The sequence below is a fragment of the Mustela lutreola genome, chromosome 9 (genome assembly GCF_030435805.1).
Source record: "Mustela lutreola isolate mMusLut2 chromosome 9, mMusLut2.pri, whole genome shotgun sequence".
Lineage (NCBI taxonomy): Eukaryota > Metazoa > Chordata > Mammalia > Carnivora > Mustelidae > Mustela > Mustela lutreola.
Window position 1 is genome coordinate 47824139 of NC_081298.1, and position 24343 is coordinate 47848481.

At 50.0% G+C, this 24343-nt stretch overlaps 2 protein-coding genes across 2 annotated transcripts; one reads left to right on the plus strand and one right to left on the minus strand.

The window, feature by feature from the left end:
• The first annotated feature begins 2592 nt into the window (after nt 1-2592).
• On the plus strand, nt 2593-4834 carry SSTR4 (somatostatin receptor 4). The gene has a single exon (XM_059134208.1). The coding sequence runs from the start codon at nt 2680-2682 to the stop codon at nt 4048-4050; it is 1371 nt and encodes a 456-aa protein (XP_058990191.1). The 5' UTR covers nt 2593-2679; the 3' UTR covers nt 4051-4834.
• An 11127-nt stretch (nt 4835-15961) lies between these two features.
• THBD (thrombomodulin) lies at nt 15962-19884 on the minus strand. The gene has a single exon (XM_059134209.1). The coding sequence runs from the start codon at nt 19812-19814 to the stop codon at nt 17838-17840; it is 1977 nt and encodes a 658-aa protein (XP_058990192.1). The 5' UTR covers nt 19815-19884; the 3' UTR covers nt 15962-17837.
• Between the last annotated feature and the right edge of the window lie 4459 nt (nt 19885-24343).

A 24343-nucleotide genomic window follows, 5' to 3' on the forward strand; every position in this document is an offset into this window, starting at 1 on the left:
TGGGGTACAGATCAAGCCAGTCACGTTACACTATGTTGCCTCCAACAAGTCTGCTGTTCAAAACTGACCTCCTGCCCCCCAGTGTCAGCTCAAACAAAACTCTCAAGTAACTCAGCCTCATGACTTTCTTGACTTTGAGAAAGAACCTCCATATCAACCTGAATTTCCCAACCTCCTGTTCTTCTAGTCCATGAGATTTTTTTCATTATGATGATGCTGGGGTGAAGACAGTGATTCTCGGTATCAACTCAACTTTGTTTTCATCATTAGAGCAATTTTTCAAAAGCAAATATACCCTTGCCAATCCCAACCCCAACCTGACGAGGCCTGATGGAATCTGAGGACAAAGTAGGGAAACAGAATGGGCAGAAGAATGTCCATCTCAGGACAAGGTAAATGTGACCCTCCTCCTCCCAGGTCCATCTCAGGAGGGGTTCAGCACTGTGAGTCCTCATTATCTAAAGAATTCAGTTGCTTGAGTGGTCCACATCTCAAATGCCTCTCTGACCCCTCCCTAAATATACAGTCTGGGACCAGAATGATTCCCTGCTCCTGGCCTTGAACATAGACACATTGTTTTCAATACAGGTTAGATATAAAAGCACTGTCGGTAGAAACCAAGACATCTGACAACAAAAGCTTTAATAATAATTCATGGGAGAGGGTATTGGGGACCTCCACCATGACCTTAACTTTTTGCTCTCTGAAAGCAGCCAACCGATGGAACATGGGACAGTGTGGTGCCAAGTGAGAGGAGACAGACATCCTCTTTAGTGTCACCACCTAAAGAGGAATAGAAAAATAAGTAACCTGGATAGCCCATACTCACTGAGTGCTGACCATGGCCAAGTACTTCCCCAGTCACTGTAGGTATGCCATTGTGATGGATCCTCATGGTGCTCTACCAAATAGTACCGTAATACCCACTTTCCAGATGTGGAAACTGAGGCACACAGAGATAGAGGAATTTGCCCAAGGCTGCATATCTGGAAGGAGGTGAAGCTGGATTTGAACCAGGCAGCCTAGTTTCAAGGCCTACATGCCCTGTGTGTGCCAGGAATGCACTGGAGGGCCTGCTCAGCTTCCTGCTGCAATAGTTGTGGCACAGACATGCAGCTCGTGCTTGTGCTGTTGCCAGCGCTCCAAAGGCTCCTTGTGTAGACCTCGCAGACCTACACTCCCAGGCCATCCTCTGCCAAAGGTCAAGGAGCCATGCAGACCCCAACTCTGACCTGGACAGCTGGCTTATATATATTCCCTAAAGACTACGTCACCCTCTCTTTCCCCTATAAGAGTCTCTCCCTTAGAGACAACGAGGAAAATGGGAGCAGAGGAAAGGACAGACCCATTTAAGGAGAGTCCATAAAGAGGAGGAGGGCTGCTAAGACAAATATTTTATTATTTATTTTTATTTTTATTTTTATTTCTTAAGACAAACCTTTTAAAGGAACCATTTGAGTGGCAGAAATTGGGGACAGAGATTAGACTTCGCCACTATGTTGCTTAGGTGCTTATCACCTGTGTTCTGCGCCCCTCCAAAAAAATCCTGGGTGAATAGCAGTCAGCAGCCTCCAAGCCCTATGAAAGGTCACCTCCAGCTGGCCTCAAGCATCTTACCACCTTCTCTTTGGAAACTACTCCAGCCACTGGGCACTGGAACTGGAACCCCAACCCCTGTTCCCCCCCCAACACACACCTCTGGGTGGCCTGCAGCCACTTCCACATACACCAAAAGCTTTTCAGGACTGTCTTGAAGGGAGTCTCAAGGAGGCCACTACCGGGCTGATCTGGGGTTCCAAAGGGCCAGCATTACTATGAGGATAATCTTCCAAGGCAAATCCCTACTTCACTAATTCTACTGTGCCCCTTGTGGACTAATAGGGACAGGGCTGTGGGGCTGTCTGCTGGGTCCTCACACTGGGACTGTCTAGTCCAGGGGCTTCAATGGGCACTTTCTGGAGTTTGGGAGAGGAGGAAATCCAGCCTGGAACACAAATCTTTCTGCACCGCCCTTCCCCAGGCACATTTCCAAGTCTACATTGGAGATGCCTCCTAAGTTAATACCCGGCTCCGCGTAGGTTTCGGGGCATCTGGCTCTGGGGCGAGCTGTTTCCATCTGTGAGGTCTAGCACAATGGGCACAGGACAAGATAGCTGGCCTTCTTTTATGGCATCTCTGCTTTGGTGCGTGTGCACCTCCGTTCCTGGAGGCCACCCTACCCCCACCTCAACGACATCTTGCTAAAAAGGTCCTGGTATTTGTGGTTGCATAGAGTGCGGGGAGGGGGCGACCTGGATCTTGTAGACCTAGAACTTACCGCGATGCCTACAGGAGGTTCAGTATCCACCTAAGTGACATGAGTTTTAAAAAGTCGTACAGACCCTGCAGGTATTCAAGAGGGTCACAGGGGTTGGGGGGGGGGGGGCGCAGGGTGGACGTCAAGCGCCTGGCAAATGGCTCCGCACCCCCAGGTTAGTCCCCTGCCATCCCCAGAGCCGCGTCACTCAAACGGAGGACTCAGGGACCCTCCCTCCCTCCCCCGCTCCAGCCTCGTGGCTGCAGAGTACAGAGCAGGGGGAGAGAGCGGCAACCGGCTGGAGAAGAGGCCACAGGGCCGGGGGAACGGATCTAAAGTGAAGGAAGACCTGCGGCGGGGCTGGATCCCGGGCGGGGGCCTGGATGGTAGTGCGGCCCGGGAGCGGAGGTGGGCGAACGGGGCGGGGCACGCGGGCGCGGGGACTGGGGCGCGGGATTGGAGGGTGCTGCCGGCTGGCCTGCCGCCGGCTCTTCAGGCGGAGCAGGGAGAGGCGCGTGCCTCTGCGCCGGAGCCCTAGCCCAGTCTGCTCCGCTGCGCTCCGCAGCTCCGGGAGGGCACCCCTGGGCATGAGCGCTTCCCCGACGCTGCCCCCGGGGGGCGAGGAAGATCTCGAGAAGGCCTGGTCCCCAGCGGTCAACGCCAGCTGCGCCCCGGCCGGGGAGGAGGAAGCGGCGGCGGGGACCGGGGATGCGGGGGCAGCAGGCATGGTCGCCATCCAGTTCATCTACGCGCTGGTGTGCCTGGTGGGCCTGGTGGGCAACGCCCTGGTCATCTTTGTGATCCTTCGCTACGCCAAGATGAAAACGGCCACTAACATCTACCTGCTTAACCTGGCCATCGCGGATGAGCTGTTCATGCTGAGCGTGCCCTTCGTGGCCTCGTCGGCTGCCCTGCGCCACTGGCCCTTCGGGTCTGTGCTGTGCCGCGCCGTGCTCAGTGTGGATGGCCTTAACATGTTCACCAGCGTCTTCTGTCTGACGGTGCTCAGCGTGGACCGCTACATCGCCGTGGTACACCCTCTTCGTGCCGCCACCTACCGGAGGCCAAGCGTGGCCAAGCTGATCAACTTGGGCGTGTGGTTGGCGTCCTTGCTGGTCACCCTGCCCATTGCCATCTTCGCAGACACGAGGACGGCTCGGGGCGGCCAGGCGGTGGCTTGCAACCTGCATTGGCCGCACCCGGCTTGGTCAGCGGTCTTTGTGGTCTATACTTTCCTGCTGGGCTTTCTGCTGCCCGTTCTGGCCATTGGCCTGTGCTACCTGCTTATTGTGGGTAAGATGCGGGCGGTGGCACTCCGGGCCGGCTGGCAGCAGCGGAGGCGCTCCGAAAAGAAGATCACGCGGCTGGTACTGATGGTGGTAGCCGTCTTTGTGCTCTGCTGGATGCCTTTCTACGTGGTGCAGCTGCTGAATCTGTTTGTGACCAGCCTTGATGCCACGGTCAACCACGTGTCCCTCATCCTTAGCTACGCCAACAGCTGTGCCAACCCCATCCTCTATGGCTTCCTCTCTGACAACTTCCGCCGTTCTTTCCAACGGGTTCTCTGCCTGCGTTGCTGCCTCCTGGATGCCGCTGGTGGTGCTGAAGAAGAACCCCTGGACTATTATGCCACTGCTCTCAAGAGCAGAGGTGGGGCAGGATGGATATGCCCTCCGCTCCCCTGCCAGCAGGAGCCCTTGCAACCGGAACCCAGCCGCAAACAGGTCCCCCTCACTGGGACCACCACCTTCTGAAGAATGCTTTCACCTCCTCCCCAGCCTGGCCACCTCGAAGGAGTCTGTGCCGTCCTTACAACCCAGCAGACTGCCTGTCCCTGATGGTCACCTAAGAGCTGCCACCTGTTCCCACCACGGGCACCTTTTTCCAGCAGTCTCCATGCTAGCCCCAAGAGCATCAAAGCTCCTTTGCTTTCTCCCATCCCCAGGACTCTGGGTTTCAGGAGGATACCTCCATGGGGGTAGGACTCTTCTGAGTGCTGATCTATGATGTTAATTATCCTTGGACCTCTGACTATTTTCCCAGGGGTGAGAGGCCGGGGCATGCCAGGGAGGAATAGCCATCTGCCTGTGACGTGTGACAGAATCTCTATCTCTGCCCGGGAGAGGACTGTCCAGAGGGTGGAGGCAGCCAGTGCCCTTACTCTCTGCAGATTCTTTGGCTGTGGTGGGGGCATCACATGTTTGATACAAAAAGGGAAGAAGGAAGATGCCTCCAAGCACATTCCCTTTGCTTCCGTTCCTGGGCTCTTCTCTAACTGAAATTTATGCACAAGGGTCTGGGGCAACAGTTTGTCAACCCCATCCCCCCAGAGCTTGCTTGCAGTCAGAAGTGTCCCTCCGGTTGTCTTGGTCTGACAGCAGGCTTCCTGAATAGAAAAGGTTTGGAGAATCGTAATGTGGGATTCGTTATGTCACAAATTTTATTAGGTCAGTAATAAAAAAGCAGAAAGGGTAAATCCCATTTGCTCCTATTATGTGATTTTTTTGCCTCGACCCTTGGCATGGGAGCATGACCTCATTAAATCGGCAGTTTATACCACAGTGGTGAGTAGGAGGGGAGCCAGGGGAGGAGGGAAAGGAGATCAGAGAACGCAGATGGAAATCAGCCCAGATTTTGGATAGAGGAGGCAGCTCTATCACCCACTATTAAAAAAAAAAAATCACAATTCAGTAAAACATCAACCAGATGTAGATAATAAACATATGTAGGCTGAACACAGTAAGCAACTCTTAACTTTTTGCCTGATGGATAAATTAGCTTTTCCCAAAGGAAAAAGTTAGCTTACGATGAGCTTTAATCCTGTTTTCTATGAAGAAATATTGCAATGCTTACGTTGGGCTCTGGAGTGAAAACACACTATTAAACATTTGTGAACAGCTATGTGGGGGAGATACCATCTGGCTTTAGCACAGCAGAAGACCCTTATGGGTTTGGCTGATCCCATCCAGATGGAGAGAGGAACACAGGCAGGGAGGGAGGAAAAGACAGCTGAAGAGAGAGCCCCTTTGCTCTTCAAAGAGCCCCCTGGAGCTCACAGCTTCCTGGCAGGAGGGCTTCTAGAGAAAATACTTGGGATTTGCCAGCCTCACAGACCTCACCTGCCTTGAGCCTTTTCAGGCAGCCAGCAGGCGTCCCCAGATGGGCACAGGGGGCTTCTAGGAGGCTAAAGAATACTGAGGTATGGCCAGGATGGCAGGGTAAGGCCTAGGAGGATGTTCTGCTTCCACCCCGGGCAGCAAGGAAGAAGTAGAACAAAGCCAAGATCAGAGTTTTACTTGATATGAGCAGAAGCATGGTGTCTAGGAAACAGGCAAGAGAGCTGACTTCTGGTCCTAGATATAAATATTGTGTGAGGCAGGCAAATAGCTGAAGCCCAGGGTCCTCAGAGTTCCGCCGATAAAATCAAGAGGTCTTCCCGGTACAAGCACACTGTAACAGAGGTCTAACTGTATGTTCTTTTCCTTGTGGCTATAGATTCCAGCTTCTTCCCTACTGAATGAAAACCAAAAACAGCCTGAGCTATCTTTGGGCCTATAACCATTGGATCCTTGTTCCTCTAGCTGGCCAGCCAGAAGCATGGTGTGTAGGCGATAATCAGTGTGGATCCAAGTGTGTCTCGTAGGACTGGGTGGGTTGAGGTAGAGATGCCGTTCTTTCGGGTCTGCGCCTTGGGGTATTGTACATCTGTCTGGCAGAGAAAATGTGTAGCCAATCTGTACTATGTCCTGGAGACATGGCTGTGGGTTGGAAGCTCCCCTTGAACTCACAAACATGCATGCGCCCCATGTGCACACACACATGCACGTAAACACTGGACAAGGTCCAGCCCAAACCTGCTGTACCCACTAGAGTTTCTTTGGGCATCTGGAGTAAGTCAGTGCTGGTATCCACCAGCCTTGTGTAACTGTAATTTCCTGGCAGTCTTTGAAACCGAAGTATTTCTTTGTTCCCCAGTGTCCGGCAGCATTCAGCAGGGTGCTCACTCGGAAAATCTGGTTGACCCCCAGGCTGAGAGCAATGCAGCAAGGGGTTCATGGCCCTGGCAATGATCTGAAATGAGCATAAGCTCCTGGACTTTTGCCAGCCCCCCCACCCCACCCCCCGCAGTTGTGTGGGGCTGGGGTCCTTCTCTTCAGTCTCCAAGATTCACACCAGGCAAACTCTCTGCTGAGGAAGATAGGGCACTGACCAAGCATCTTGGCAACACTCCTGCTGGGCTGAGTATTGGAAATGCAACGTTTTAAACTAGTTGGCGATGGTTGAGGCACAGACAGCCTTAGGCAATAAAAGAAAAAGTCCCCTAGAGACAGGGGCCCTCCAGCAGGACCAGAGACTAGTGTTGAAATTTCTCTGAGCCTCAGTTTCTCACGTGAAATGTGCACAAAAGCAGGGTGTGGGTTTGGAGCTGTCATTAGCTGTAAACCGCCTTCTCAAAAGTGCTGGAGAGGCGCGCTAACTGAGGCAGTGGGAGGGTGAACGACAGCATTCTTTTATGCTGAGTACTCTTTCTATCCCTTGTTAAAAATGAGCGTGAACACCAACCCCTGATTTGGGAGTCATAAATCGGGCCCTGGAGGGGGCGGGGCTAGCGGAGGAGGGGTGTTGAGGGGAGAGCCTGCTGCTGACCAGGGTCTTCCTCAGCTGCAGAGCCTTCCCGCTTCTTGGGGGGTAACACCTCATCACTGGCAGCAGCATCCGTCCTGGGAACAGTTATAACCCATTAACAGTGCTGTCGACCTTAGTTAGCATCAACCCTGAGACCTTTAGAACAGCTGGTTGCCTGAAACCCTCCCAGCTCCTGAGCAGCAAGATTACAGTGAAATGAAGTTAGGGACAGAGGCAGCTGGTGTCCTGAGACCCCTCACACATGTCACATACCTGGGGGGGGGGCGGTCAGCAACGTAGGCACCCTTTGACCTGAGTCCTGCTCTGTTGACTATAACAGCTTTTGGCTTCAAAATGAATGAAAATGTTATTCACCTGGGTAGAAACAGCTTTTTTTTTTTTTCTTTTTTTAATTTCTTTTCAGTGTTCCAGAATTCCTTGTTTATGCACCACACCCAGTGCCTCATGCAATACATGCCTTCCTTAACACCCACCACCAGGCTCACCCAACCCCCCCAACCCCCTCCCCTCCAAAACCCTCAATTTGTTTCTCAGGTTCATCTCTCCTCCAATTTCCCTCAACTCACTTCTCTCCATCTCCCCATGTCCTCCATGTCATTCCTTATGCTCCACAAATAAGCAAAACCATATGATAATTGACTCTTTTGTTTAACTTATTTCACTCAGTATAATCTCCTCCAGTCCCGTCCATGTTGCTACAAAAGTTGGGTATTCATCCTTTCTGATGGAGGCATAATACTCCATAGTATATAAGGACCACATCTTCTTTATCTATTTGTCCACTGAAGGGCATCTTGGTTCTTTCCACATTTTGGTGACTGTGGCCATTGCTGCTATTAATATTAGAAACAGCCTTTAGATACCCCCTTCAGTCAGTGAACTTGCCTTGCCTTCTGAAGTTGTCTTTAACTTGCTGTTCAGTAACAAGCCAGGTGTTTATTTTTACCAGATGGTCAGAAGATGGTGTTTGAACTTGACCGGTGATCACTCATCAGAATTCTTGCCCAATTTGTCGGCACTATGTCACAGAGCAAAGATGCATACTATTTTCATTTTAATCTTTAAATCCTTGGATTCACTTTCATTAAAAACATCATACTAGCACTGCTTAGGTGCCAAAGGCTGATATCAAAGAAGAAAAAAGCCCCCAATGTTCAGCCGTGCTCCTCAGAAACTGGACATGGCAGCCTGAGCAGTAACTGGGCCAAGCCCTGTAAATTTGGGTTTTTGAAGATTTTTTCGGGCAGGCTGCCGGTGATAAAACATCCCCGTCTCTCAGTACCCCTTACCTGGAGTAGGTGACAGAAAAGCCTCAGATTCCTTAAGCACAAATGTCAGAATCCTAAGGCTCTGTCCTGGGTTATATACCATCCATCAGCAACGCACCTCAAAGCTCTGCTCTGGGGAGCTGTGTGCAGGTGAGGGTGTGTGCACACAGAACAGTGAGTGCTGCTTCTGGCAGCTTTGAGGCACCATGGGGAGCCTCCACAGACTGCCCCTCTGTCCTTATGAGACTTGGAAGTTAGGTGGCCAAAGAATCAGAGAACCTCAGAAATGAGAGTAGAATTTTAAGCCGAAATTAGAGCAACCCAGGAATGGACTCTGGTTTCTATAAGATGATGTACTAAAAGAACCTGACATGGTTATTAGGGCAGGTTTCCCTAGGAAGTTTGCTGGAGATGACCTCCTTAAAGGACGAGTAAGATCCAACCAGGAGAAGAGGGTAGGGTAGAAAGTACAAAGGGCTCAAGGCAGAGGGAGAGCGCACGCAGAGGACCTATTGTGGTAGGCACTGAAGATCCACAAGGGATTAGGACAAGGGATAGATGATATCCAGTCAGCAAGAGGCATTGGGAGACAGACCAACAGTGCCTCATAAGTCCCTTTAAGGATTTGGGACCCTGGGCTTAGTGTCTAACCAGGAAGGGTGCCTCTGAAAATGGGCAAGAACTTAAAAAAAAATCCAAGATCATTAATTGTGTCACTTAGAATGGAAGTACTGACTTGGTTGAAATAAAAACTACAGCTTTCTATTGTGGAAAGACACCACGGGCACCCCCTGATGCCACATGGGGGTGCAGTGCCTGAGGTCAACACTGGCACAGTGTGAATGTGTGGCGGTCTGGGGAGGACAGACTTGTGGACACACAGACCAGGGACAGAGCATCAACTTATCAGCCCAGTGTAACTGCAGGAAAGCTCCATGGTCCCCGGAGAAAGGCCAGAACAAGACTGTACGGGGGCCTGGCCTAGAGGAAGGTTCAGTATTTGAATGGTGACCAGCTGGCAGAGAACTACACAACAAGGTCTATACAGAGAATTGGATTTTTTTTTTTTTAATTTAGGATTTCTTTAGCCACTCTTGAGGAGGCTGTGATTTCTTTTTAATCTATTTTTACTGAAGTGTAATTTACATCTGGCAACAATCACTCCTTCTAGGGGCTCAGCTCTATGGATTCTGACAAATGTGCACTAACGATAGTTGTTCAACTGCCACCCCAGTCAAGGTGGGGACAGTTTTTGTCACCATGCACTTCCCTTTTGGTAGCAGTGATCCATGCCCTGAGGGGGAAGGCTGCCAATAGCACGGGCAGACAAGAGGGGACCAAACTGGGGGCAGTATGCTCCCTAAATTGAGGGAAACCACCCACCCATACCGTTTCCTGAGCTCCTTTACCCAGACAGGGATCTCTCAGCCCATTTACTGAGGAAACGCTGTCCTTTCAACATACCAGATATGAAAAGAACCTTTGGGGTCCAGAAATCTGTCACCCACAAACCAGGAGCTTGAGTACCTCCCTGGGCAAAGTCCCAACTTCTCAATGACCTCATAGTCTTTTACTCTGAACTTTGGAGAGAAAGCATGGCTTCCCCTCCAAGCCAAGGGTTCAGACTCCCTCCAAAGCTTTGCAGAGTAGATACACTTCAAGTGTATGGTGGACACATCATTTCCATTTATCCCAGGCCTGCAAGCACCTTGCTGCTGGATAGCCCCGTGTTCCCTGTCCTGAGCTCTGGACGTTCAGATAGAAGCCAGCACTTGCTCGGTGACTTTCCCTTCTCATCATGTTACTGTTGGATTTCCAAAGTCCCCCTTTGAGAGAAGGGTGAAATGTTTGATGAAAGACAGGAATCACATTCTGGCAAAGAATTGCTCAAAGTGGCACTTTTGGTTTTAATCACCATTTCAAGACAAATTTAACAATGGATGCCCCCAGAACAGGGGTGATGGTGTGCAAGGCTCAAGATCCCCAGAGTCTGTGGGACACTTTAATTCTCTAGGAATTAAAAGGAGTTGAAGCAAGAGGCAGAAGGAAGAAGGGAGGATTCAGGATGCTGTGGCAAACCACCTCTTCCCGGCTGGGTGGCTGAAGGAAGGTCTGCCTGGGAGTCAAACAACCCACGAGTAAGCAGTTGGGCCCAGTCTCAGTGTGAAGCCATAAGAAAGATTTCAGAAAGATAATAAAGAGAAGTTGTCTCATGTTCCATATGTGGGAGAGAAGAAGGTTCATCTTAGGATAATACCAGTCATGATATGTCCCATTAAAAAAAAAAAAAAAAAAGATTTATTTCAGACAGAAAATCAGAAAAATGCCTGGCGTGTGGCCCCAGGCGGCATGATATCATCACGGACCCCAGTTTAGAATCTTGGTGTTTTTCACTGGATCCTGAAACCCTTCTGTGACTTGCTCCCCTGTCTCTAGTGGGTGTGACTTTGAACTAATGCATCCCCAGGGTTCTTCTTTCCTTTGTAATCACACTTTCAAAACAAGCTGAGAAGGATTTTGATTCTGTTAGAATCTGATGTTAAAAAAATATTTCATTTCTCTTGTGAGAGGAAATCAGTTGTTTGCCTACATCTGAACCTGCTGACCAAAAGAAAAAAAAAAAAAAATGAGAGAAGGACTCTCTCAAAACAAAAAGAGATAGTGTTGGACCCCAGGGCACATGTTCTGAAAACGAAAGGAAGAGCCGGGCGTTGCCTGTATTATTTTATGAAGAAACGCCTGAAAAGGTCAGGGATGTGTTTTCACATGAACTTGGATACCCCCCACAGAGTCTTGACCATGATGAAAATGTGTTTATGTATGTGCTTTGTAACCTCAGTTTTCCCTAAAGACATGAAATAATAATTCGCCCCCATTTAACACGAGACCAACAGACCCCTCCCAGATTAGAACTTGGGGATCTCCTGTTACCTAGCCCTGTCCACAACCAGAATGGTAGACAGAAGCACCTCAGGAAGTGTGAATAGGCAGCACCATCATTTCTCTTTGCACACTCCTTCCTTTCTTCTTTATTTTTTTTAAAAAAGATTTTATTTGTTTATTACAGAGAGGGATGGTGAGAGAGGGAACATAAGCATAGGAGAGCTGGAGAGGGAGAAGCCGGCTCCCTGCTGAGCAGGAAGCCTGATATGGGGCTCCATCCCAGGACCCTGGGATCATGACCTGAGCCAAACGAAGGCAGACATTTACTGACTGAGCTCCCAGGCTCCCCTCCTTGCTTCCTTATTGCACCCTCAAGCTCCACCCCCGAAATTGTGGCATGGGATTTGTCATCTTGCTTTTTTGTTCTTTCCACACTCCTGGTGGGCTGCTAGGAATTTTGGCAGCATGAGTCCAGAGCACGGGGCCAATAAGCAAGGTGCTAGGAGACACAGGAGTCAGATTTCACTGAAACCTCTTTGCTGGAGGTTGAGAGAGTCAGGCAGTCTGGTCAAAGCTTAGAAAAGTTCATCTTTGTGATTCAAACATGAAAACATAGGGTCCTTGGTGTGGGGAGACTCTGAAGGGGCGGCGGGGCGGGGGGCGTTGGCAGGCTTCAGGGAGGAAAGAATCCTCATCTGGTGTGTGCTCACAACTCCAATGACCGTGAAGGGGAGTGGCCTGAGTGACCCTTCTGGTCTGACAAAAATGTCCTATATGTTGATGATGGTGCTAGTTCCAGGAATGTGTGTACTCTTCAGGACTTACAGAGCTGGTCACCAAAAGGGGAGAATTTTAATGTGTGTCAATTATATTGGGAATTTTTTCCTTAAAAAAAAAAAAAAAAAAAAGGAGTCAAAGTAAAATGAGTAAAATGCACTATCCACCACCTGGGCCTGCTCTTCCTGGCACTCATGGTCCTAATGGCCAGAACTTTCCAGGCTCACAGATTTTATTCTTTTGGCCCCTAATCAGTGATCAAACACCACTTAGATCCTTAGGAGCTTAGGTCTCCTTTCTCCCCACAAAGAAAGAGGAAGATGAGCAAATGTGCATATATTTTTCTGATGAATATTTCCCCAAGTCCCCACCCTTTAAGAAACAGTGCTGCCTTTCCTGAGACACAGGTGACAGCTGACCCTGTTTTGGGGAGGTGCGCCCATGTGTGGCAGGGCCAGGAAGCTCAGTCATAGCAGAGTTTGTGACTCCCCTGGGGGCATTTAGGTGTCCACCCCCACCAACCCCCTTGCACTTCCCCAGTGAGGCAGATGGTTGACAAAGCTTAGAGATTTGCCCAAAGTCACCGTCAAGAGTGTGGGCAGCTGGGGCTGCTAATCGTTTTCAACTGATGATTCCTTTCTCTTCTGCCAGTTCCTCTTTGGTGTTGCTACACTTGAGGTTCCCTTGGGGCAGTTAGGGTGAGGGTGTGGGTAGTGCTGCCTTTCCCACGGCCACACGGGCTGCCTGGGATGGAGCCAATTTTTTCTTTCTCTTTTGGGTCCTGAGAAAGCAAGCAGGGTACTTTGGGGTTTATTCTCTCCTTCTCTGTGGCCTACCCAGGAGCACACTGGAGGGGATCTCTGCAGCCCTATGCTTTGATGGGTTTATGAGCAGAGATAAGAGAACTTGGTGGCAGGATTTTACGGCTCCCCTGGAGCTGTTTCTCACCCAGTTCAAACACCTCCCTCCTTAAGGATCCCCCAGATCCCACCAGAATTCTCCCTCAAGGGTGGACAGCATCTCTTCCAAGTGACTGCACCTTGCCTGCAAAGAATACTTCCTACTTCCCATACACCTCGGATTTGTTCTCAAGACAACTGAGATCACAACTTAATCATTTGTTTTTATCCACAGATGCATCCATTTACTTATGACACATTTGCTAGAATTTTGGGGGCACCTGTTGTGTGCCCAAACCTGTGATAACTCACCTCATCTAATGCTCATGGAAACCCTGTGGGGTGGCACTTGCCAGCACCCTACTTTATAGCCTTACAGGGGCTGCATGGAACTCATGGTTATGTGACCACCCAGTGTCAGGCTGGGATTCAAATCCAGGTGTATATGACACCCAAACCCCTTGTTAGTCCTGCTGGATGCTTACAAGGGAAACCATCCAGGTGTCTGCCCATGGAGACATGTGAATAAGCCTAGAAGTGGCTGTTACCTTCTCAAGCAATTTTAGTACAGAAATTGAATACCAGTGTGCTCTTGTTAAAACTCTTTGACTGGCACGCTTGCTTCTGTGATAGAATTCACCCTTGATAAGCTAACCTGGAGTCTCCTCTCCCATCGACTCTTACCTCTCCATGCTACCTCTCTAGCTCCATCTTGGACACCTTCCCCTTGTTCACCATGCTTCATGCCCTCTGCCAAAGACTCTTCCCTGCACAGGGCCTTTGCACATGCTGTTCCTTTACCCAGACTGCTTTCTTCTTCACTCTGCATTTGACTAACCCTTGTCCCTCCTTGTCTAGTGTTAAGGGTCAGCTCATCAAAGACACTTTCTTTATTCCTGCAACCTAAATTCCACTGACCTATTGTGCTGAGCTTCTCCTCAGCACAATAGTAGGACAGTAGGTAGCAGTAGGAGCTGTGTCTAAATGCAATACAGTTTGGGGGCATTTATTTTTTTTATATTTGTCTCCCCCACCAGAGTGTAAGCTTCTCAAGGTAGAGGGTTGCTACCATGCCTATCACTAAACCAGGCACAGAGTACATGCTCAATAAATATTTGCCGAACTAGTCCAACAAAAGGAGCTAGATCTGAGGAGGGGACAGATGCCATTTAGCTCACAAAATCAAGTTCTGACTTATCCACAAGTATGAGCTTGACCTTCTTCCCCAGGCTCTGCAAGCTGTGGATTGTCGTCAGCAAACACGTACCATGTACCGAGATTTGGAATTCTCCCTCAGACCGGGATATCCCATAATGTGAAAAGAAAAGGAGACCATACAAATTGACCCACAGCCCCTGTTTCATAAGGTTTACTCTGATTCTAAATTCTGGGCCACTGTTCCTATAGCCGACTGATTTGTTTATGTGATCCTGGCATCTTTCTCAGAGTGGGGCTGCGGTTTCCCAGTTGTTTTGAGAATCCCAAGTTTAGAGGATGCCTATAAGCAGGAATGTTTAACTTCCCACAAGACAGGGAATGAGGAGGGTGTGGAGGGACTGGGCTCCCCCCGCCACACCCAACCAGTGCCCTGGGGTCCAAGATGACCCAGTAAGGGTTTTCAACTCTGAATCTTAAAAGTGTGTTTTGGGGGCGCCTGGGTGGCTCAGTGGGTTGGGCCTCTGACTTCAGCTCAGGTCATGATCTCAGGGTCCTGGGATCGAGTCCCGCTTCGGGCTCTCTGCTGGGCAGGGAGCCTGCTTCCTCCTCCTCTCTCTCTCTCTCTCTGCCTACTTGTGATCTCTGTCTGTCAAATAAATAAATAAAATCTTTAAAAAAGTAAAAAAAAAAAAGTGTGTTTTGGTCTTCCTATATCCCTTAAGAAAATTCCCCTCCTTTGGATTTTAGAGAAATCCTAAAGCAATGAGCCCTAGTTAGTCATTCGTAAGCTGCTTGGAAGCAGATACTTTTGAAAAATGAAGTCCAGGGCGCCTGGGTGGCTTAGTCATTAAGTGTCTGCCTTCTGCTTAAGTCCTGATCCTGGGGTCCTGGGATCAAGTCCCTGCTCAGCAGGAAGCCTGCTTCACCCTCTCCCATTCCCCCTGCTTGTGTTCCCTCTTTCGCTGTCTCTCTCTTTCTCTCTCTGTGTCAAATAAATAAATAAAATATTTTTTAAAAAAGAAAAGAAAAGAAAAATGAAGTCCAGTAGTAAGGACAATCTATAAGCTACTGCTCTCTCCTCTAGACCCCCAGCACCATTCATGTGTGCCTGCTTTGCTGACACATATCAACTTTTTCCTTCACATGTACCTACTACTGACTTTGGTTTTCTGCGTCTGCCAGACTCCTAAAGGCAACATTGCTCAACTTAGGATCCTGTGAGACCCTATGTGCTATGCATAGTGGCCACACCCCCACACACCTCAAAGCTGTCAGCTTCATCCAGGATGGATACAGAATCTCCAGCTGCATCTTTGCAACAGTAAGCAGAGTTAAGAGAAATTCAGCATTATCCAGATGTATAATAAATGTTTGAATATTTGATCAAACTCAGTTGTCTTCCAACTTCTGCTTTATGAAAATTTTCAGAGCACTGTATATAAAATTCAGGCAGTGCCACACTCCAAGGAAAAGGGCCCCAGGAAATATGTGTCTTACAAAACACAGTATTTCTAATCTCCAACAGAAAACAGAATGATTTAATACTGCATGAGACCTTGGTATGTGGAAATGATTCTTTGAATTCGAGCCACAGACTGAGACCCCTCGTGACTGTTGTATTTGGATATCTCAGAGGACAGATAATGCCAGACCATTCACAGGAAGGACACACAGCTGGGATTCTAGAAATGCCCCTACGAACTGTTTCTTTAACTCACCCCAACAAATAATCCTATAATGTGTTTCAAAACACATAGACACAAGTCTTATGTATGAAGTTGTTATGGTTACTGAAGGAAACATAAATATTTGTGCACACAGACATAACATGAAGTCCTTCTACAGTGCAAACAATCTTCTCTGGAAAGATCTCTGAAAGTCAGAGACGGTGCCATGAGCAGATGGAGTTAGTGACGGGGTGTAGAGCTGCCTTTCCAGGTGCCTCCTAGCATTTCATTTTTTTGTGAGCCCTGTTTAATGACATAAAATGAGGGGGTTGGGGAAGGGTAGGTGAACAGACACAAAACTCAAGATCACTTTGTTATTTGTTTATTTTCTACATGTGATGTCATAAGCAAGAGTTTTGCCTGTGTTCTAGTTTATCTCCAATAAATAAATAACTATGTACAAATGTGCTGAGTTTACAAAATAGAGGAAAACCTTTGTTTTACAAAAGATACACTTGTATGATACATTTTTCCCATACAGTGAAACACAATTCATTCCTAGCTTAGTTGAACCAACAACCCTGTGTAGCAATGTCTAAAGGTGTGTACCTAGTCTTTTCTATCAGAAAGCAAATCTATTAATTGAAAATTCCTCAGTTTCTTGAGAATATAGGCCCGGACTTGGCCTGCTGCTTATTACTGATCTATATTTAATGTATTCCAGAAATTTGAAAGCTGTCTGAAACAGTTCTTCTCAAGCTATATTGGGCAGACCCCTGCAGATCTTGTTAAAATATGAATTCTTGTGCAGCAGGAGCTTCTGCATTTCTAGCAAGCCGCCAGGAGCAGCTCTCCCTTCTTGTCCAGGGATCGTGTTCTAAGTGGCCAGGGTTAGAAGGCTCCTTTAAAGTGGAAGAAATTCCCGAGGAGGGCCTGATCAAGGTGAGGCCCTAATTGGACAACCTCCAGGCTTCATCCCCCAATTCCCAACCCCCCCCCCCAAACCCAGCAGAACTGGTTTTGTTTTGGAGCTCACATTACAAAAAGAGTAAGATTCAAAATGGTAACGCATGAATTGTGCAGCTTAGAACTTTCTTAAACTCTTGTGGGAAGAAATTCATTTCCCTCTTAATCCAGAGCAATAATGAGAACATTTTCAATGTTGTCAAAAATAACCAGTAATAACAACAACAACAGTTATAATAATGGGAACAAGAAACTGGCATAAGAAGCTTAACAACAATATAGATCTTTCAGTTCAAACGAAAATGACAATAAAACCCAGGCTCATTGTTTAAAAAATAAAAATACAAAAAACTCCTTGGGTTGAATTTCTGCGACAGTCCGGCAACATTAGTTCAATGAATGCCCTTACATCTTAACTTTTGTTAAAATGATATTACTCTGGAAGCCTGAAATTTCAGGATAAATTAGCAAGCCTGGTTCAAGAGCAAATAAATTCCAACCAACCTTGACTGTAGTGTTTTTGATTCTACTTCATACATACATTTTGCCAAGGTAGACATGGAAAGACAGAAGGAGGGTGACCAGGTAGGGAGACTCTGGGTAGGTTGGCTGAATTCCAGGGAGGGGAAAATTGGGTGGAATAACAAAGGGAACAGGGGCTTGGCTTCAGCAATGTGAGAGCCCTGGGAACCACCAAGATGGTTTAACTCCCACCTGAAGAATAGAAATATATAAATATACAGATAGGGGAAGGGGAAGTGAAGAAGGGAGGGAAGAAAGGAGGGATACAAAGCGGGTACTGAACATATACGGGTGGGGGGGAAGGAAACACAAAGGAAAAAAAAATCATCCTAAATACTTAAAAAAAAATAAATATCTTGGTCATTATCCACACCTTGATTACACTCACTAGTCCACAGGATTGCAAGTCTGACGCAAAGACCACAGGATTGCAAGCCAGCCAAGGAGGCTCCCCCATCCTGTGCTCCTTGGTGAGGTCTTGGGACACTCTGTAGTCTGCATCTTCGCTATAAATTGCCATCTCTGCCTAGCCGTGTGTTGATGTCATGGAAGTGGCTGGGGCCTATACTCCTTCCAACCCCTGCTCCCCAGCCAAGTGTGGAATCAGCAAAAGAAGGGGGACAGAATCTTCTCCAGTTCTGATGCCAGCTAAAGTGCTTTGGATTAGGTGCCCAGGGAGTAAGGCTGGGGGAGGGGGAGAGACACAGGAGGGAGGGAAGGCCCACCCCACAGCAGGGGACAGGAAAGAGGCCTCTCAGAGTTTCTGAGGCATCTGCTCAGTCCGCACATGCTGGAGCACCACCTCTTTGGTGGGGGAACCACACTTATACTCCAGCTCCGCCCTCGTGGTGCCTTGCTTCTTGCGCAGGTGGCACAAGAGCGCCAAAAGCGCCACCACCAGAGACAGGCTGGCGATGGAGATGCCGATGAGCACTCCAGAATGCAAGGGCCCTATAGGTGAGGGGCTCAAGGTGGCGCCGGGAGTCGGGCTGACCGGGGGCTCCCCAGAACCGCCGTCACCATCACCATCAGTGTTCACCTCGGTGGGGTCACAGTCAGGCCCACAGATGCACTCGTAGGTGCCTGGGAGGTTGCGGCAGGCCCCGGGGCAGTCTCCATTTTCGCACTCATCGATGTCTGTGCACATGAAGCCGTCGTCCAGGATGTAGCCTTCAGGGCACTGGCAGGAAGTTGGGCTGTAGGGATCGCAGTCTGCTGGGCATGCAGTCTGGTTACAGAACATTAGGCACCTCTGTGGGTCGTGAGGGCTGGGTGCGAAGCCCTCAGCGCAGATGCAGCGATAGTCTGTCTGGCCCACAGGCTGGCACTGGTACTCGCACTTGCTCCCTAAGCACGGGTCCACTGACTCCACGCAGTCGTTGTTCACCAGCTCAAAGCCAGGGTTGCAGTGGCATTCGAAGGCGCCCCGCGTATTAACACATCGCTGCGGGCACGGACTGGGCACCTGGATACAGTCGTCCACGTCCTCGCACCCGTGCTGGTCAGCAGCCAGCTGGTAGCCGGTCTCGCACATGCACGAGTAAGAGCCGGGCACGTAGCTGTTGGTAATGCAATAGTGCTCGCAGAGTTTGTGGCAAGGGTGATCCGCTTGTGCGGCGCAGGAGCGCCCGTCAGCCTCTAGGTAGGCGTCAGCCGGGCAGAAGCACTGAGACGTCTCAGCGCTCCTGTTGCAAGTGTCCTGGCAGCCGCCGTTCTCGACGCTGCAGTCCCAGGCGCCCTGGTCATCCCGGCCCCAGTGCGCCTCGGCCTCTCCTGGCGGCGCCACGCACTCCAGCTCCACTCCGAAGGGCGCTATAGAGGCAGAGCTACCCGCGGGTAGCGCCTGGAAGTCCGCGCCAGTGGCCCCGAACGGGGTGGTATAGGTGATCGTTACACCGGCGGCCGCCACGGCTCCAGAGTCCACGAGCAGGGGCTTGCAGGAGGCTGCAAAGTGGAACTCGCAGAGGAAACCATCAGCTTCTGCAGTGCACTGCTGCTCCTCCCAGGCTGGCTCGCGGGGTGCTAGGGCCCCAGCTTCCGAGACTGCGACGCACAGGGGGCCGCAGAGAGGCGCTGGGTCAAAGTGCAACCGCGCCCACCTGCTGTAGCTGGTGCGGTTGTCGCCGGTAACCCACTGGAAGCCGCGCAAGGGCCCGAGTTGCCCTGGGTCGCTGCAACCGGGCGGGAGCTGCAGGCCGATCCAGAGGCGCGGGCTGTCGCCGCTGTCGCCGCTCAGTAGCAAGGAGATGACATCAGCCGCCACTGAGGAGCGCACAGTCATCAGGTGGCCCCCCAACCCTTCGCAGGCCTGGCTGGCGGCGAAGAAGGTCGCGGGGCCCCGGAAAAGCTCGAAGCAGTCGTGCTCGACGCACTGGCTGCCGCGTGGCTGAGGCTCCGGGGACGTGGGGAGCCCCAGACCGGCGGGGGCCAGCACGCCGAGGAGCAGGACCCGGAGCATGCTGTCCCAGCACGCCGACGGCAGGCGCGGGGGAGAGCGCAAACGCCGCGACAGGGCCAGAGCTCCGAGGGAACCGAGAAGCGCAGGGCGCCGCCGGCGACAGCCGCTTGCGTTGGTCCCAGCCCAGACGTGTCCAGCCACGGCGCGCAGCGCTGGCGAAGCAGCCTCTGACATGCCGGCCGGCCGGGGCGGGGGTTTATAAGTGCGCGGCCCTCCCTCCTGGACGTTCGGGAAAAGGAAGGAAGTGCCTGGTGGGAAGGGCTGATGCTGCATTCTCGGATTACTGGGTTCTCCGGGCGCCTTGTGCCCGCCCTCGCGCCTGGGATCACCTCGCCGGGATGAGTAAACCCAGCCCCGGGCGCTGGGAGGTCCCCAGGCGGGACAGCCAGGCGCAGGCGCCGCGGGAAGACAGTACCTCTGTCAGCAAGACGATGTCCTCCCCCGCCACTAGGGCCCTCAGGCTCGCGGTCGTAAAGGGGGCTTAATACGCAGCCCCTCTTAATCTCTCGGTCCTCTTTCTTTTTCTTATAAAAGAATGTTACCACCGATTTCAAGGGAAGTCTGGATTGCGGAACTCTGTGGAGACCAGAGAGGAGGGCTTTGAATGAGCTACGGGGAGGTAGTGCCCACGACCGGCCTGGATCTAGGGGGAGGTGCCCGACAAGAGGAAAATTTGGGGAGGGGGTGCCAAGGGCGTGGGCTTCCCCCAAAGAAGCAGTGTTGGTGAAAGAACTGGACCCCGCCCCGAGCCCTGGCGCCTAAAGCAGGAGACACGGTGCGCTCGGCCCCAGAAGACAGAGGGTGTGGCTGGCGCGATGATGGGGGAAGGGGGAAGAACTGGCCTAACACTGGCGAGCTCCGCGCACAACCAGGGACCCACGGGTCCCTGAGCATGAGGCGAATTCTTTTTTTTTTTTTTTTTTTTTTTTTTTAAGAATTCTTTTTTAAAAAAAGAACTTTTTAAATTTTTTTTAATTTTTTAATAAACATATATTTTTATCCCCAGGGGTACAGGTCTGTGAATCGCCAGGTTTACACACTTCACAGCACTCACCATAGCACAAACCCTCCCCAATGTCCATAACCCCACCACTCTCTCCCAACCCTCCTCCCCCCAGCAACCCTCAGTTTGTTTTGTGAGATTAAGAGTCACTTATGGTTTGTCGCAAGAGGCGAATTCTTTGCAGAGCCCTGTAGGAGCGGGCGTGTTGCGGAGCGCGCTAGCCTGTTCGGTCTGTTTTTATCCAGCTTCACAGAGGGATAGGCCGTCTCACACCCCGAAAGGGGCGCTCGGGAGCCCTCGCGGGCTCCAAGCGAATCTGGCTTGGGACGGTTAAGGAATTTTGCATTTGGCTGAGAGATCAGAGTGATGTAAAAGTGCAACGTAATGCCACTCGCGTTGCAGAAGGGCGGTCCTCCGGACGGACAGGGTGGGGACAGCTGCGACGAGGAGATGGGAATCTGTCACTTTCGCGACCTTTACTGCTTATTCACTTACCAAGAATGTGTGTGTGGTGTGTGTGTGTGTGTGTGTTTGGTGTCCAAAACATAAGGGGGGGGGGGGAACATAAGGGAAGGACAAACTTTTTTTTTAATCCTATGCCACCTCTCCGCTATGATCACTCACAACCAAACACCAGAGGGCGGCGCTGTTGAACTCTAAACAAAGCCCCCAAAGTTGGAGAGCTCTAAACTTGGGCTGAAAAGCTTAATAATGGGTGGAGGAATGCAGGGCCCTTGCCCTGGGACAAGAAAATTTTCTCCAGGGAACCCCCTCGCGGATTCCACCTTTCAGCTGGGTGTCTTGCCTCTTTGGTCCAGCAGAGCGCAGACCCTGTAAGGGCAGTGTGGCCTCTTCACAAGCGAAAGGCAACCACGTGCCCACTCACCCCTTCCCGGCATTCTACTGATAGTGACCAAAGGTGTGGGGTGTGGGCACTCCAAGAGTGAAAAGGAGGAGGTACAGTGGTCCTTTCCTGCATTTCCCAACGTCTTATCCCAGGGTGGAGCGCGGGAGCTCCAACAAGGACAACTACTGCCTCCTGAAAGCTAGGTGGGGGAGCGCAGCATGGAAACTAAGGTCTGAGGAACCCTGGAATGGGTGCCTCTGCACCTCTGGGGAGAGAAGGAAAGACCAGCAGTTTTGAAGAGTGGGGTTGTCTGCTGGTGGGAGCAGGCAGAATCTGGTCTGACGTCCCAGCGGCTGCCTGTGCTGAGCCTGGGTCTTGACTCACATGCACAGCCCACCCACGGAGGCTGGAGCTGGAGCAGGGCTGCCTCAGGTGCAGCTGGCCCTTTGGCCTTCCCGGACAGATAGATAGTCCCTGAAAGATTTCAGAAAATGAGAGCAATGCCTGTATGTGTGAGGCAAGAGAGAGGACAGGACCTGTTACACCTTTTCCTCAAACTTGACTAAAATTTTCAAGCCTGCCAGCCCTCAAAGGAGTTTGAGGGATATTCAAGAATCAAGTCTTGCCCCCACACCAGGCTGGTTCACTTCTTGGATGGGTTCTAGATGATTCAGCATGGCCATCTTTAGTAGAGTGCCCTATTTGGGTCTCCTTGGGCCATTACTTTGAGGCTTTTTTGCATATTTTAAACTACCTCCGTTCCTCTCTGGACCTTCTGCTTAGGGGGATTGGCTACTACCTATGTCTCCATGGGATTGATACTAGTAGCTCCCTTTCCATTGGCTGGCCCCTGGCCCTGCTGCCCTTACTGAGGGCTCACCAGCCCAGGCCCATTTTGCTGTTTCATTGCAACGCCTCCCTTGAGGAACACCCATCATGTCCTAAATACTGAAGCCAAAAACTCATTTTTGGTATCTCTTTTTCTTGATGTCTCTATGTTGTGTGCACTCTTGATCTCTGGCTATTTCAGGTTCTCTTCATCCCACAGCTTCTGAGACACCTACCTTCCTGCTCCTCCTCTCCTCTACTTGCCAGAGGGGTGGCCCATCTGCCCTTCTTCCCCCATGAGGGTGGCCAGTCCTCACAGTTCTGCCCATGGCCTATACCTCTTTGCAACCCACCTTTTTCAAATTCACTTGTTCCTACAGATGCTGAAGGGCCCAGCAAGAGGGGCCCCTGCTGACCGGCAGAGAAACGTCTCACTGTGCCTCACTGCCACCCCATGGCTCCTGTCTTTTTGTCTACCAGTAAAGTTCTCGTTGCTGCCTCTTCTCCATCCGCTGAAATCTGACCCTTCCTTTAAGGCACTTGTGACACACTGCCCCATCACACGTGTTTCTGAGTAACCAAACCAAAACTGATCTCTGTGTGAAGTGCGTAGGACTTTCTATCAGCAACTTAGCACTTACACCTCTTTTGCTTTACAAGTAATTGTATACTTTTTAATCATGCTCCTTCCTAGACTTACAATCTAGGTTCCTGGGCATGGAGCATAACTCTTAGACATCCAGCCTACAGCATGTTTTGTTTGCAGACAGTGCTCAGGGTTGTTTGAGCACCTCTTGGGGGTGTTCCTTCGTGCCCTGGCTCTGGAATGACTTTCTCAGGGTAACTGGCAAACATAAGGATGGGGGACCTCAGTGCCTCAGGGTTAGGAGTGGGGGCTTTGCAGCCAGCTTGGCTTGCTTTAAGCCCCCAGCTCCAATGTTTATAAATTATCACATATGTCACATATGACAAGTAGCTCAGCCTTTCTGTTCCTCATTTTCCTTAACTGTGTGATGAGGATTAGAATATTTGAATACTAATAGTCACTGCTACAAAGTGTTACAATGAGAATTGCGTGAGTTATGCATGTAAAGCATTTAGAATTGGTAAACTGTGGTAAACTTTTGACAAATTTTAGTTAGAAAAGGAAACACTCTGCTTTCTAGAATTTGAACTCAGCCACTGATTGTGTTCAACACCAGCATGATTTGTGACCATAGTAGAGACTCACTAAATGTCTACTGGGTAAAATTCAGTTCAGCTAAGCATTTTTACTGATAATAACAATAAACAATCATGGAAAAAAAATCAAGGATAAAAATAAGTTCACATGCCAGGACGGATAGCCCAGGAAGCAAGCACTGGGCCCCTATGCACCTGGAGGGCTCTCATAAAACCTCAGGCTAACTCCTTGTCTGCCCTGGAGGCATCCATTGTTAATTTCTCTTTTTCCAGATGTGGAAAAAGATGAAGGTCAGGCAGAATAAGTGACTTTCCAAGGCCACACAGCTAGTCAATGGTGAAACTAAGATTCTCCAGCTCACTTTAGGATGAGAGAATTAGAATGTGCAATATATCAGAGCCCTGATTTTGCCATTTGCCAGTTGCTAGAGTTTGGCTAAGTTACTTAAATCTCTGGTTTTCTCCCCCCAAAATTGGAGATATGTTATCTAATTTATGGGTTTGTTGTGGAAATTAGACAATTTACACAGAGGGACTGTTAACCTTTCTTGTAACACAGCAGCTATTCAACAAGTACAGTTGTTACTGCTGGTGGATGTTGTGAACACAGAAATAAAGAGGAGTCCAGATGCAAAAGGGGACCCTAGGGAAATGTGTTGCCCCAGACATACCTTCTCAAAGATTTGTTTCAAGTGTGGGAGGCAGCTTTTTTCTTAAAAGACTTAAAAAGAAGTTTCTAGTTCCAACATGAGCACTTGCTGAAAAGTCATCTATCAGAATGCATAATTCCAAGTGCTAAGGACATGGAGATCATGGAGAAAGATGACTGACTACTAATTTGTGTTGGTGAAGAAAGTTCCAGGCCCCTTGGGTGGAAACTGCTTTGGGAAGCACATGGGAATGAGGTAGATGAAAGCTGCATACACTGTCCAATAGGACAGG

What these genes read in the sequence shown, in the direction of transcription:
- SSTR4 (XM_059134208.1), top strand. Translation starts at nt 2,680, where the DNA reads ATGGTAGTGCGGCCCGGGAGCGGAGGTGGGCGAACGGGGCGGGGCACG.
- THBD (XM_059134209.1), bottom strand. Translation starts at nt 19,814, where the DNA reads ATGCAGCATCAGCCCTTCCCACCAGGCACTTCCTTCCTTTTCCCGAAC.